The following is a 15941-nucleotide window of genomic DNA, read 5'->3' as shown; positions in this document are numbered from 1 at the left end:
CGTTGGGAAAACAGATGCTGGTAGGGGGCAAGAGCCCTTCAGAGCTCATAGGCCGTGTTGGAGCTTGCAGAGGAGTGACGGCTCAATATGTGACCTTCGAAGCAGCTTACAGATGGAGTCCACGTGCTGTCAGAGCAGCAGGCCTTCTTTACGAGAGTGCCTCAGTCCAGGTACTGGCACAGGCAGGAGGCCTTCAGAGCGTACAGCTATATAGGGACTCCGGCTCCCATGTTGAGAGGGCTGTGGTGATATTAACACGTTTGTATGTATTTGTATATGTGTGTGGGGGTGTGTGTGTGTGTTTTAATATACAGTGTAATGGTGTCCACATTTGGAAGTTCTGCATAACTTGATGAACTCTTATTTCTCAAAGACCAACAATGTAATGAGCAGACTGGTAGAAGCTTATTTCATTCAAATATTGCTCTGTTGCCCAGGCTGGAGTGCAGTGGCACAATCTCAGCTCACTGCAACCTCCACCTCCTAGGTTCAAGTGATTCTCCTGCCTCAGCCTCCCGAGTAGCTGCAATTACAGGTGCCTACCCACCACGCCTGGCTAATTTTTTGTATTTTTAGTAGTGACGGGGTTTTACCGTGTTGGCTGGGCTGGTCTCAAACTTCTGACCTCAGATGATCCACTCACCTCGGCCTCCCAAAGTGCTGGGATTACAGGTGTGAGCCACCGTGCTCAGCCTTCATTCACTTTTGAGAAACTTTTTGCCAAATATACACATTTGAGTAACCATACTTTGTCAGTTCCTTCAAGTGAAAAACTGTTCTTTGAAAAAAAATGGCTTAATTTTAGCTTGCAGCTCAATCATACAAGAGTTTTTCTGCAGGCAACTGATGTACTTTGGTATTGAGTAGAAATGTTGTATAAATATATTTCATTTTTGTCACACAGAATATTAAGACTTGACCTCAGCAGTTGAGATTTAGTAAAATTAAGTTTTTCTGCTTCTTAGGGACATTTTTAAGTGAAACTGGTATTTTGTGTGATAATAAACAATACAAGTACTACAGGTTGAGTATCCCTAATCTGAAAATCTGAAATCTGAAACTTTCTGAGCACCGACGCTCAGAGGAAATCCTCATTGGAGCACTCTAGATTTTTTTCTTTTTTCTTCTTTTAAGATGGGGTTTCACTCTAGTCTCCCAGGCTGGAGTGCAATGGCACAATCTTGGCTCACTGCAGCCTCTGCCTCTGGGGTTCAAGCGATTCTCCTGCCTCAGCCTCCCTAGTAGCTGGAACTACAGGCGTGAGCCACTGCACCTGACAGGGTTTCACCATGTTGGTCAGGCTGGTCTCAAACTCCTGACCTTAGGTGATCCATTCACCTCGACCTCCCAAAGTGCTGGGATTACAGGAGTAAGCCACCACACCTGCTGGATTTTGGATTTTTGTATTAGGGATACTCAACCTGTAGTACAGTTTGGTGCCCCTGCTTTGAGTCCTGCTAAGGCATCAGCAGTTTAGGACCACATTTTGAAAATCACAGTATGGTGTTGGAGGCACCCCCTGAGGAACCTAAGCGAGAGATGATGTAGTGGTGGTTTGGGCTAGATTTAATGGTGATATTGATAGAAGACAAAAAGATGTGGGAGAGAGGCATTGAGGAAGATGCCTCATTGTTTTGGCATAAACATCTGGAAGGATGGTGGTGCTATTTACTGCTCTAGGAAATGGAAGATGAGGTGATGATAAGGGGAAGGGGCAGAAGGGAAGTCACTGAGTTCAAGTTTAGGTACTAGTGAATTTGGGAACATACCAGTATTAAAGTAAACATGTTCAGGAGGAATTGGGCATGTGGTTTTGGAGCTTAGAAGGCAGACTTGGACTACAGAAAGTATTTTGGAATTATTAGTGTAGATGTAGTGATAATTGAAGCCATAGGGGCAGTTGTACTCCCTGGAGGAAACAGTGTAGAGTAAGAAAAAAAGTGAGTCTCAATATGAACTCTGAGGAACTCCTACATTTAAAGATCAGATAAAGGAGTAGAGGTTAAAAAGGAAAATAGGGCTACCTAGAAGTGTTAAGAACTATAAAGGCTTGACATGGTGACTCACGCCTGTAATCTCAGCACTTTGGGAGGCTGAGGCGGGAGGATCTCTTGAGCCCAGGAGTTAGAGACCTGCCTGGGCAACATAGACCTCTATCTCTATTTTTAAAAAATGAAAAAGAACTGTAGAGGATCTAAAATTTTACCTTCCTCGAAAGTTAACAAATTAACCTGACGTAATTTCCTGTGTGTTGGCAGGAGGCACCTGACTCCTGGATCCAAGACAATGGATTTTACTCACAGCAAAACATTATCCTTATTACCAGTATTTATGTTGGTTTCCCAAGCTCCAGTTTCTACAGGGTAATGTTGAAGAAGGCCAGGTAACACCTGCACACACAGGGGTTGTGTTACAGGAAAGGAACTGTGGCTTAGGAAACCCAAGTGTTTTATAATGGGTAGTAAGCATGCCTGCTCTTTGCTCCAGAGCGAGACGCTATGGTGTATTTGAAGACTATTCACTATATAGACATCTCTGAAAAAGTAGTCTGGAACAAAGGCAGTCATTGCCTCTGTTCACAAGTCTTGAAGAAATGTGAGATGGGAGACATGGAAAATTGCCTTCCAACAGTATGTTAGAAAGAAAACTGGAAGATGGTGGTGTGGAATCCAGTAGAAAGAGTGTTTCAAAAAGGAGGTAATTAATAACTCTGTTGAATATTGCTACAAGGCTGTTGGGACTTTAGCTAGACCTGCTTCATTTGTGTTTAAGGATAGAAATCATATAGATTAGGGCTAAGGTGAATGGAAGGTAGAAAAGTGGGCACTGAAAATATAGAGAATTTGAAGAAAGCAGTACTTTTGTTGTCAGTTGGGGCTAAGAGCTGTTTAAATGTTGATGGGAAGAAACCAACTGAATTGGAAACCAGTTTGCAAAAAAAGGAGAGAGGAAATGATGACTCTTGGGTCCTAAAATGGTTAATGGAAATAGGATGCAAAACTCCTATAGAGAAGTTATCATTTAGTAGGAGGAAGAAGTCCGCAGCTCCCTTAACTGGTGAAAGGGTGAATTCAGAGGCAGCAAGGCTTGTGGGTATAGTAGGAGGAAGTTGAGAGGTAACTGTTAGTTTCTGTTTATCAGTGGGGTAGGAAGTGGGGGTAGGTCCTGTGGAAGATAGAGATTAAATTTTAAGGAGAGTGGATGAAGATAAGAGTTAATTGATGTGGAGTGTGGGAAAATAAGCAGATCAGAGAAACATTAGGATTTCTGGGTGAATAGTGAAGACCTGATTGAAGTTATAATCATGTATTTACATGGGTACTAGTTTCTCTGCGTTGATGTTTTAGGAATTTTTTCCTCATTGTTCTTCCTCAACATAAAACTTAAAACCACAACAAATTACCATTCATACCTATTAGAATGGGTACTGTATAAAAGACAGACAATGACTAATGTTGGGGAGGATATGGAGAGATGGGAAGCCTCATACACTGCTAGTGGGAATGTAAAATAGTGTAGCCACTTTGGGAAACAATTTGGCAGTTTGTTAAAAAGTTAAACATAAATTTACCATGTGGCCCAGCAATTTCATTCCTAAGTATCTATCCAAGAAAAATGAAAACGTTTGTTACAGAAAGATTTTCAAATGATCTTAGCAGCATTATTCATAGCTGAGAGTTGAAACCAACCTAAATGTCCTGGGTGAATGAATAGGCAAAACTTTGGTATACAATGGAATACTATTCAGCAGTAAAAAGAAATTGACTATAGATACCTGCTACAATGTGGATGAACTGTAAAAAGCAGGCTCAGTGAAAAAAATACAGACGTAAGAGACTTTATTTTATGATTGCATTCATATGAAATGCACAGGAAAGGCAAAGAATAGATTGGTGGTTTCTTGGGTTAGAGAGGAGGGGGAGAGGGATTAACAGTAAATAGGCATGAGAGATCTGTTGAGATGATGAAAATGTTCTAAAACTGATCTATGATGTTGATTGTACAGCTTGGTAAACAACGTTACAAAAATCACTAAATCATACACTTGGAAAGGATGAATTGTAGTTTTAAAAAAGAGAGAATAGTTCTTAAGCAGGGAGGTGATATGGAGTGGACCAACTGCGGAGGTGGGGTGAAAAAAGAACAGGATTGGTGTTTTCTTGAGCAAATGGGGTAAAAGAACAAAGAGGATTAATGTAGGGTTTGGGGATGAGAGATTGAACCACATTGACCCTAACTGCGTAAGTAAGGAAAGCGTGGATAGGCTGGTGCCTATGAATAAGGAGAAAGTCCCCACAGTGTTGAAGAACAGGTGTGGTAAGAGTGGGGACCAGAGAGGTTCTGAAGTTTAGGGAACTTGCAAGATGGTATAGTTGGAGCATAAGAGCATATGTAGAGGTGAGATGGTGAGAGAAGGGAGGAAGAAAGGGAATAAATGGGCCTTCCTGAACTTTATACCTGTTTGAAAGTGGGGATGTAGAATTAATATTGTTGAAAAAGCAAACCAAGGCTGGACATGGTGTCTCCTGCCTTTAATCCCAGCACTTTGGAAGGCCAAGGCTGGAGGATTGCTTGAGGCCAGAAGTTGGGAGGTCAACCTGGGCAACACTGGGAGATCCCATCTCTAATAAAAAGAAAAAAACCGGAGCATGTGTTCATTTTTCACATCTGCTAGTTTACTCTCTTGTTATAACTCTTCTACTGGAATATCTACCTGTAGGTTTAATTTAAGGGTTAAATGGAATAATTTATATAAAGTACCTCTGTATCTGCCCCTTAGTCTTAAATAAACAACTGCAGATGTTATTGTTGGAAAAGTTGAGGAAGAAAAGCATATTTGTTGTCTATTGCATAACAAATTAAACCAAAAGCAACAATAAACATTTATGACAGTCACAATTTCTGTAGGTCGGGGATTTGCAGTGGCTTAGTCGAATAGTCGTGGCCCAAGGCCTCACTCACATGGCTGACAGGCTGGCGCTTCCTGATGATGGAGAGGCTTCAGTTCTTTTCCATATGGGCCTCTCCTCAGTGCTGCTCAATAGTCTCATAATAGGCTGCTGACTTTTCACCGAGTAATCTAAGAGAGGAAGACTGAAGCCAAAATACTTTTATAGCCCAGCTTTGGAAGACACACTCTGTCATCTCTGCCATACTCTATTGAGTCAGACAAGCAGAACTGATTTCAGTACAGATTATATGAGAGCATGACTATCAGAAGGCAAGTATTATTGGTATCATCTTGGAGATTGGCTACCACAGGGAGAAATAAGACATTTTGTTTTTGTTTTCAGAGAGAGTGGTATATTTATTCATTTACATCTTCCCTGGCAGTAGGTCTCTAGTCTTTACTTTTGCAAATTTAGACAAATTTGAGATCGTTGGTGCTTCTTCATGACAAAATGTTGAGTTAACATTTGTGGGGCCGGGTGTGGTGGCTTATGCCTGTAATCCCAGTACTTTGGGAGGCCAAAGTGGGAGGATTGCTTGAGCCCAGGAGTTTGAGAACTCCCTGGGCAACATGGCGAAACCCCATCTCTACAAAAAAAAAAAAAAAAATTACACAAATAAGCTGGGCATAGTGGTGTATGCCTGTAGCTCAGCTACTCTGAAGGCTGAGGTGAGAGGATTGCCTGAGCCCAGGAGGTCAAGGGCGCAGTGAGTCATGATCGTGCCACTGCACTCTAGCTTGGGCAACAGAGCAAGGCCTTGTCTCAAAAAAATAAAATACATTTGTGATTAGTGTTTTCTCATAGCACTCTTATTTGATAATTGCTTTTTAATTTTTGAATAAGAATTTTTTAAAACCCTACTTGTTTAGTTATAACTAAAACAGTAGCCTTTTGCCCTGTCCCCAATTTCTACTCCCCAGAGAATACTATTTTCAATTCCCTTGACTGTTTCTTCTGGTAATTTCCTCCATGTTGTTAAATTGCCCTTCTTATACTACTGTTTCTTGATTTTCCAGTCTTAGACTTTAGTAGTTTTGTACTGTGAAAATGGTAATTTGGCACTTCTTCTGTGTATTTATGCAACTCATAATTTTTGGTGGAGTCAATGTTCAGCATTTATGTTATTGTGACTGTAACTGTTCTTAGTCCGTGTAGTAAATGATGATTGTATCTTATTTCTCATATAACTTTGTATTTTTCCTGGGATTAATGGATTGCCTTTTTTTGTTTGCTTAGTATTCTATATTGTTATGAATAAATCATCTCAACTCTCCAAAAGAACTAAATTCCTCCTCTTGGTATAATCATGTAATCTATGGGTAATTTTTTTTTCTTCTGTTGGTGACATCCTATCTGGACTTCATCTTCTGTTCCATCTGGGACTGACTGCATTGTAGCTTGCATAGCCGTTGTCGTAGAAGAGTCTGCTCTCTATTTGTTTTGGAGACTTTCTAAGATTTAGTGGTTTTCTATTTTTTGTTTACTTTCTGGTTTTATGGAGCATGTCCTCCACTAGCTTCCTAAGAAAGGATGCCTGAGAAATACATTTTTGAGACCTTGCTTGATTGATCGTTTTCCTGTGTAAAAATTTCTTGGTTGGAAATTGTTTTCATTTGGAATTTTGAAGGCATTGTTCCATTGTCTGCTAGCTTTTAACACTCCTCCTAAGAAATCCCAGGCAATCCTGATTTCCTAAACTTTGTTTCTGCTTACTTTTCCCCCATGTAGACATTTATAAATTTCAGCTCTCTCTCCTCTGTTCTGCTCAATCCATTACTAGTCATCCATCTAGTAATACTCTGTTTTTCAAAATTTTGTTGACTTTGCCTCTCCCTGTCACTTTTTTTTCTAGTGGGTTTATAACTTTTACAAACAAAAAATATTCCTGAGATTGTTTTTCCATAATAATTATCTAAATAAAAGGTTAATCTTGTATATAATTTCTGTGATAATATTTTCCTTCTCATTATCTCCTTATGTTCTATTAAAAAAAATTTTACCCTGTAATTCCCCTTGGCTTGGGGGACTTTTTATGTTTCTGATTGAAGTAAAGATGGAAACTAATACTGGTTAAATGCCAACTATTTATTGTACTTTGAGAGCTTTACATGTACCAACTGGATAGATGAGGTAGGAAAGATATTCTTCACATCTCTGTTAGGTAGCTGATAGACCCATTTTAGTAAGAAAATGTATTAACTTAGTCACTTTCCAGAGGTCATACCTGTAGTAAATACAGGCTTTTAATCTAGTATTCAAAAAGGATACTGTAGTCCTTTTTCTACTTTACATACAGTTTTTTGAGTCTGTGTGTGTGAAAATTTTCAAACATGAAAGTAGGGAGATATACAACACTGAGAGTGAACGCTAATGTAAACTGGAGTTGGGGTGATTGTGATATGTTGATATAGGTTCATCAATTGTAAAAAATGTACAGCTCTAGTGGGGAATGTTGATAGTGTGGGAGGCCAAGTATGTGTGGGGGTAGCGGGTATATGGGAAGTCTCTATATCTTCCTCTCAGTTTTGCTGTGAACCTACAACTGCTCTTAAAAAAATTAAGCCTATCATTATGTTGGCCAGGCTAGTCTCAAACTCCTAACTTCAAATGATCCTCCAGCCTCGCCTCCCAAAGGATTACATGCTAGGATTACAAGCATAAGCCACCGCTCCCAGCTGGTCATCACACTTTCGCAGAGGTGCCTTCACCACTCGCCCCATCTAAGGTTGTTATCTTCTGTCCTGAACCCTACTCACTTCCCTCATAGCACCTTCTACTGTTTCTAAATATTTGTTTGTTTACTTGTTTATGGTCCGAATCTCCCAGTAGGCTCCAGCTTCGTAAGAGCAGATACCACATCTCATTTGTTCACCTAGTGCTGGAACATACTAGAAAAGTGAATAAATATATTCATTTTGTTGTTATTTTTTGAGACAGGGTCTCACACCCATTGCCCAGGCTGGAGTGCAGTGGCAGGATCAGCCTTGACTTCCCATGCTCAGGTGATTCTCCTGTCTCAGCCTCCCAAGTTGCTGGAGCCATACCCGCGCGCCAGGACACCTGGCTAGTTTTTTGTATTTTTAGCAGAGATGGGGTTTCCACCATGTTGACCAGGCTAGTCTTGATCTCCTGAACTCAAGCAATCCTCCCTCCTTGGCCTTTCAAAGTGCAGGGATTACAGGTGTACACCACCATACCTGGCCAATAAGTATATTCTTAATCGGGAAAAAAAAGTAGGGTGAGAATAGTCTTATAACCCACCACATAATTGTCAGCCATTTATCAGCATTTTGCCAATTTTTTGTTTCATATATTTCACCGTTTTTTAACCTGTATTCTTCCATATACGTAGCTGATATATAAAAGGACTTTTAAAAAATCACAGTGCCATTGTTATTCCTAACAAAATTAAGTAATCCCTTAATATAATCGGTTTTTTTTTTTTTTTTTCTGGAGACACAGTCTCACTCTGTTGCCCAGGCTGGAGTGCAGTGGCAAGGTCTCCGCTCAGTGTAGAATCCGCTTCCCGGGTTCAAGCAATTCTTGAGCCTCAGTCTCCTGAATACCTTGGATTACAGGCACATGCCACCATGCCCGGCTCATTTTTGTATTTTTAGTAGAGATGGGGTTTCGCCATGTTGGTCAGGCTGGTCTGTAACTCTTGACCTCAAGTGATCCACCTGCCTTGTTGGATGTTACATCTGAACTACCTCTGAAATGTTGGTATTACAGGCGGTGAGCCGCTGAACCCGTCCACTTAATAAAATCTAAAACTGAGTTCATATTCAGATTTTTCTGGTTGTCTCAAAAATATATTTTTACATTTGGTTCGATGAAACAGTATCCAAATAGGGCCAACACATAGTATTTGGTAGTTATGTCTTTTAAGTCTCTTTTAATCTGTAATAGTCCTCCTCTCTTTTTTCATGCCATTTTTGTGTTGAAAAACCTAGGTTCTTTATTCTATAGAATGTCCCACATTCTAGACTTGGCTGATAGCTTCTTTGTGGTTTCATGCTTTCCTACTATCCCCCATGTTTCCGGTTAACTGGGAGTTAGAGCTAGAGGTTTAATTAGATTCAGGTTTATTTACGTCCTTGTTTTTGCAAGAACACTTCTTAGTTGGTACATGTAGTTTTTGTTTCATCAGGAGGCAAATAATATCTCTGATCTCTTACTTTTGGTGATGCTAAGTGGGTATGAGTGTTATCAGCTTGCAAGTTCCCCATCCACATAAATCCTAATGATTTTAGCGCCTATTTGTGACCATTATCTAGATCCATTATTTCATTAGGTGTTGCACATTGGTGATCTTTCAAATTACGTCATTTCTTCCACATTTACTAGCTGTAATTCTTCTATAACAAAGTACTTTTCTCTATTTGGTTACCTGAAGTAAGGAAAGATAATGTTAACTATTGATTTTCCCCCTTTGTCAGTTTTCAGAGTAATGAGTTGATGCCCTAGCAACTTTCATTGGTGATCAGTGAAAGGTTTTTTAAGAGTCATTATGAACTAAGGGCTATTTATATATTTGATGTATTTTGGTGAATTATAGTTATTACTCATTTTGATGCTCAAATTGACCCATTAGTGTCCCTATTAGTCTTTGATAACTTCTTTGGTTTCAGACACTGGATATCCCAGGGTCATTTTGTACAAATCCTTCTCCAGACTAGAATCAGTCATTTCTCTGAAAAGGTGTTCTGTTGTGTGTGTTTAGGAAATAGTGTTTAGAAAAAACAAACAGTTATTAGGGGTTTGTTACTGTTGGGTTGTTGTTATTCTGGGCATTTTCAGTGACAGAGCTAGGGTATACCTTTTTTTAGGAAGAGAAAAACATAAGTTCATATCCATGTTTATAATTGAAGTGTAAGGACTTTTTTTTTCTTTAACTTGGCTACTGTGACTTTTTTCCCCAGATTTTAAAAATAAGCTTCATTAAAAAAAAAAAAGTAACGTGCGCTATTGGAAACTGAAAAACACAAGAAATGAGGAACAAAGTCATCCACAATCATAAGCAGTTTGACATGCCCTTTTAGGTCTTGTGTGTGTATATATACATGACATCCAATTTTATGTGATTGAGATCATATAGTATGTATCATGCTTTTTCACATATCATGAACTGTTAGTTGAGAACCCCAAAGCTACCTTCTGCCCTTCAGCTGCCAACCTATTGAATAAGTCCTGATATACACTACCTAGGTGGTTTAACAGTTCTATGTTCAAGATGCATCTTTTCTATCAATTATTCCAAGATATTTACAAATTGGCTAACTCACTAGCTCTGCTTTTTATCATACATTGTCACCTCAGGACATCTATAAAGCTTAGATGTTGCAAAATAAAGATTGAACTTTGTTCACAATAAACAGATGCTTTACCAAAAATGCACATAGAGACCTATGATTAATATCTAAAACCTGTCCTCTTGGTATAGAGACACTGGCAAAGAGCCTCACCCTTCACCCCTTTTCCCTCTTCTATCATTTCAGTGACTAAGTACAGTACTGTATCTAGCTCTAAGAGGTAGGTTAACAAATACCACTCCCAGAAGACAGGTCTTCCTAAAAAAGGGATGTTTAAAAATGGATTATTTTACTGCCTTTACTTTTAACATACTTTGAGCATTAGGAGTTTTGTATACTTTAAACACAACAGTATTAACTAAATTACATATATAGAACAATGGTTAGACGATCTGAACTAATGTAACTCAACAGACACAGAAGTCTTCTCTCTGTATACTTCCTCCTCCTCACCCCCCTCCACCCCACCCAGTGAACAGTTAGCATATTCTCCAAGACTTCAGGTTTAACAATTTCATTCCCAAAATGCAAACGCTCCTGTGAAATAACAAAAAAAAAATTCGTGTTACTTTAGCTGTCATTAGCTACTCTGATTTTAAACTTATATGCTCTTGAAACCATAGTAACAAAAAGTACTTTTTTGCTTGCTGCTTGTTACACAAATCACAGTCTCTGAATAGCAGCACTAATGACTGAATATACTTTTTTTCTTGTGATTCTTTTTGTACTTAGTACCAAGAAGGTACTCCCAATAAGGAAGTAAGTGGAAATGCTGTGTGAGATATATGCTTAGTTTTTTCGTTTATCCTTTCATTGTTTCTTTTTATTAAAATACACATACTAATGTATTTTTAAAATTATATTTCTCATAATACACATTTGATGATCTTATGTTTAATTATTTTAAAATAATATGGGTATATTTTTAAACTCTCTTTCTTACAGGAAAGTTAGCATACTATAAACACTGTTCTGCCCTGCTTTTTCTCTTAATGATATATTCTGGAGCTCACTGTTTGTCAGCATGTAACTTCACTCCCTTAGACAGCTGCATGGTAATCCATTGTGTGAATTACAGTGATTTATTCAACTAACCCCATATTCAGTCTTTTCTCTTTAAATCGTAAGGAAACACTTTTGTGTGGCACAATCTGGTGTGAGAATTTAATATGATTGAAAATTTAAAAATATTGAAATCACTTTCTCAGTTGTGTCCTTAAAGTAATTTTTTTTTTTTTTTTTGAGACGGAGTCTTGCTCTGTAGCCCGGGCTGGAGTGCAGTGGCCGGATCTCAGCTCACTGCAAGCTCCGCCTCCCGGGTTTACGCCATTCTCCTGCCTCAGCCTCCGGAGTAGCTGGGACTACAGGCGCCCGCCACCTCGCCGGGCTAGTTTTTTGTATTTTTAGTAGAGACGGGGTTTCACGGTGTTAGCCAGGATGGTCTCGATCTCCTGACCTCGTGATCCGCCCGTCTCGGCCTCCCAAAGTGCTGGGATTACAGGCTTGAGCCACCGCGCCCGGCCGTCCTTAAAGTAATTAAGAGTGAATCAAAGTTTTTGCGAAATGAATTTTACTCACTCAGGCATTCCAGTTTACTTTTAAACTTAGTCATTTTTGTTGGAAATAATTTAAATTTATTAAAGACTTTATACAATTTAATCATTTTCTTTTTGCCATACTAGGGGATGTCTACATTATTGAATTCAATTCTGATATTCTGTGCTTTTTAGTTTTTCTGTGAATTCCTTGAATGTCAAGTATTTGTCATGGTTGCAATATGATATTCCTAAATTAATGCAACTCTTGTATGAAGGTTTTTATCTCTGCTTTTTTCAGGGCTTTGAGGTTATGTACAGGAAAGTCAGTTACAAAACACCTGATGTTAACATGAACGATGTTATACTCTAGTTTGTTAGACTAAAAATGAACTGTTTAAATTGAGAAACCTGCATTTTTGTCTTTATCTAACTTTTTGCTGTGGCATTTTAAAAATAATATATAGGTATGACTGTTTGCTTGTTAATCGTAATATTTTATTGAATCAGATGTTCTGCCTTATTCAATACGGGTCTTGTTGGAAGCTGCTGTACGAAATTGTGATGGCTTTTTAATGAAGAAGGAAGATGTTATGAACATTTTAGACTGGAAAACCAAACAAAGCAATGTTGAAGTGCCCTTTTTCCCTGCCCGTGTTCTTCTTCAAGATTTTACGTAAGTAATGGGTTTATTTTTCATAAATGAACTCTTAGAGTGTGTTTCCTTTTTAAAATTGAGACTCTTGGCTGGGTGTGGTTGTTGACACCTCCCAGCACTTTGGGAGGCCAAGGCAGGAAGATCACTTAAACCCAGGAGTTTGCAATCAGTGTGGGTAACATAGTGAGACCCTGTCTGTACAAAAAAAAAAAATTTAAAACTTAGCTGAATATAGTGGTGCATGCCTGTAGTCCTAGCTACTCTGGAAACTAAGGCGAAAGGATTAGTTGAGCCCAGGAGGTTGAGGCTGCAGTGAGCTGTGATCCCACCACTGCACTCCAGCCTGGGTGACAGTGAAAGACCCTGTCTCTAAAAATAGAAAAAAAATAAAAATTCAGACTCCCTGATGGATGGCTCTGTTTTTTTGTTTTGTTTTGTTTTTTTAATTTTAAGGTTAGTTTATAAACTTAAAAATTTTGCCCTTTCTAAACTGAAGCAATTCATTAAAAATTAGGCACCTGTTTTGTATACCATTTATTCAAAAACTGCTTTTGCTTAACTACCTTCTTATGATCTCTATGTAACCAATAGGTTTCTCAAACTTAACATATTGAAAACTTGATTTTATTTTGAGGTAGAGCCTCACTCTGTCACCTAGGCCAGAGTGCAGTAATGCAGTCATAGTTCACTGCAGCCTCAACCTCCTGGGCTCAAGCGATCCTCCTGCCTCTGCCTCCCAAAGCTCTGGGATTACAGGCATGAGCCACTATACCCAGCCATCAAAACTTGATTTTTTGATTGTCTGTCTCAACTCACCTATTTCTTTCTAAGTCTTTTCTGTTATAGTAAATGTCACCATACGCTCCCATTTGTTTAGGCTTCAAATCTAGGAGTTAGCCTTGATTTTTCTCTCTCTTTAATACCCTCTAACCAGTCTATCAGCAAGCTCTGTCAGTGCTACCTTTGAAATATATCTTGTGTCCAATTATTTCTTTCCACCTCTATCACTGTCATTGTGGTTCTAGTCCCATTCTCTCTTAACCTGGACTATAACTGCAATAGTCTCTTAACTGGTATCCTTGCTGTCACACTTGGAATCAATAGTCTGTTCTTTACACAGAAGATGGAGTGACTTGGTTACAAATGTTAATCAAGTCATATTATCCCTCCATATACCAGCTGGCTTCCATCACACTTAAAACAAAATCCAGAGCCTTTACCATACTCTGAAAGATTTTGCCTGATCTGGGTGTCCAGGGATTATTTATTGGAAGAGTTAACCTTGAGCTGAGTTTTGAAAGAGGCATAGGGGTTAGCTAGAACATCCTCTTCACCCACCCACTCAAATCTGGTTTGTGTGCCACAGCTCTTTGTAACCTATGTATGCTGCCATTACAGTACTTGCGTTACATAGCCGCATAAGAAATAAATGGTATTTCTTACACCATTTATTCAGAAACTGCTTTTGCTTAACTACCTGCTTATGATTTCCACATAGCCAATAGGTTTCTCAAACTTAACATATTGAAAACTTGATCTTATTTTGAGATACAGTCAACACTCTGTCACCTAGGCTGGAGTGCAGTGACGTGATCATAGTTCACTACAGCATCGACCTCCTGGCCTCAAGCTGTTAATTTATGCAGCTATTATAGTACTTACGATACTATTCTGTAATCATTATCTTCCCTAAAGTTTTTTTGAGAGCCAGAACTATGTCTGACTTGGCCTTGTACCATTGGTATCTAGCACACTGAAGGCATTTGATAATGCTTGTTATATATTTGGCTGGATAGATGGGTGGATGAATGTAAAATGGCAAAAGCTACTGTGGATAGCTTTGGGGTAACATGAAGGCACTAGGCAGAAGGGGGTGGAACTAGGAAAAGGGGAGGGTGCATCAAAAAAAATACATGGCGAAAGAGAGTTTCACAGGCAGTTTCCTTGAAGTTCACTTATGCCTCCAAAAATTCTCTCTTATTATTTTTGGCACATTTGCCCAAGTAATTCAGTCCTTAGATAATGTTTAATGTTAATTCCCATTAAACCAGGATACTCCTAAATTTAGATAATAACTACATTATGAAAAATGAATGTAAACTAGACAGGGATACTTTTAAAATGTGAAAATGAAAAAGTTTATATTGATCATTTATTAAGCATGTATAAAAAACAATTTGGACTATAATTTGACCATTCTTTATTTTTTAGTGGAATACCGGCAATGGTGGATTTTGCTGCTATGAGGGAGGCAGTGAAAACTCTTGGAGGTGATCCTAAGAAAGTCCATCCTGCTTGTCCAACAGATCTTACAGTTGACCATTCTTTACAAATTGACTTCAGTAAATGGTACGTCAATACAGATATTTATAGACAGCCATGCAAGTTAACTGACTGGAAATGTGTCGTGTAGAGGAAAAGGAATAGAGATAATTTATGGCAGAGAAAAGTATGCTAAATTTAGTATTGGCTAGTATATAAAAGCTAAAACTGGTGAAAAGTTTGGAATGGTGGGTTTTTTTGGAATTAGTCTGAGTGTAAAGTTATTTTCATATTTGTGTATTTCTGCTGACATTTTTGGTAGAAATGTATACGCCTAGGACCTGCCTTTTGGAGTGAACCTCTGAATTCAGTCTTTGTTTCCTTTTTGTTTTTTAACCTACTTGTCTTTCAGAAAGAATCGAAAGATGTGAGCCATGAATGGTTTTAATTATTTGGTGATTAAAAACATTGAACTCACTAAAGCTCTGTTTTCCTTCCACTGAAATAAGTATCTTGTATTTATAAGGCCCCTTTGATTAAGACCAAACTAGAGAAGATGTATTTCTGTTGCCATAAATTAACTTTTTTAAAACATTCCCTGGAGTAGTGGAATAAGACTGTAATTTATTATAGCCCATGAGAGAGATTTTGCCCTCGAGATAAACTGTAGCTCTAAATTTCTTTTAAGTTGTTAGGGGGAAACAATCTGTTTCAGTACTTGCTAAAAGTTATGTGAATTAGTAGAGTATATGAAAGTGATTTTACTGGACTCTTAGAATTATGTTTTCATTTCTGTAAATTTAAATGACCTGTTTTATATATATACACACATATATATATAATCTGAGATTTGCCTTTGAAACCTGAGTTAAATGATACAGTAGCCTTCAAACATCATTCAGTTACTTCTAGATAGCATTGCTAGTGTGCATTTTTTTTAAGAGCTAATTTTTGTCCCTTTTAAATGGCTTTATTTTGTTTTCTTTTTGGAATGACAGTGCAATACAGAATGCACCAAACCCTGGAGGTGGTGACCTGCAGAAAGCAGGAAAGCTTTCTCCACTTAAAGTGCAGCCTAAGAAGCTTCCCTGCAGAGGCCAGACTACCTGCCGAGGATCTTGTGATTCTGGAGAACTAGGCCGAAACTCAGGAACATTTTCTTCACAGATTGAGAATACACCCATCCTGTGTCCTTTTCATTTGCAACCAGTGCCTGAGTATG

The 15941-nt window shown here is 38.5% G+C and overlaps 1 protein-coding gene across 2 annotated transcripts in view; it reads left to right on the top strand.

The window, feature by feature from the left end:
- LOC105493139 (iron responsive element binding protein 2) overlaps positions 1–15941 on the top strand; it is a 63744-nt gene that overhangs the window by 11958 nt on the left and 35845 nt on the right. For both annotated transcript variants that reach the window (XM_071100846.1, XM_071100845.1), the window contains exons 3-5: positions 12310–12475; positions 14669–14806; positions 15718–15936. In XM_071100846.1, coding sequence (XP_070956947.1) covers positions 12310–12475; positions 14669–14806; positions 15718–15936 — 523 coding nt within the window. The remainder of the gene's footprint in view (positions 1–12309; positions 12476–14668; positions 14807–15717; positions 15937–15941) is intronic.

This window comes from Macaca nemestrina, chromosome 7, assembly GCF_043159975.1.
Source record: "Macaca nemestrina isolate mMacNem1 chromosome 7, mMacNem.hap1, whole genome shotgun sequence".
Classification (NCBI taxonomy): Eukaryota; Metazoa; Chordata; class Mammalia; order Primates; family Cercopithecidae; genus Macaca; species Macaca nemestrina.
This window is presented reverse-complemented; position numbering and strand designations above follow the sequence as displayed.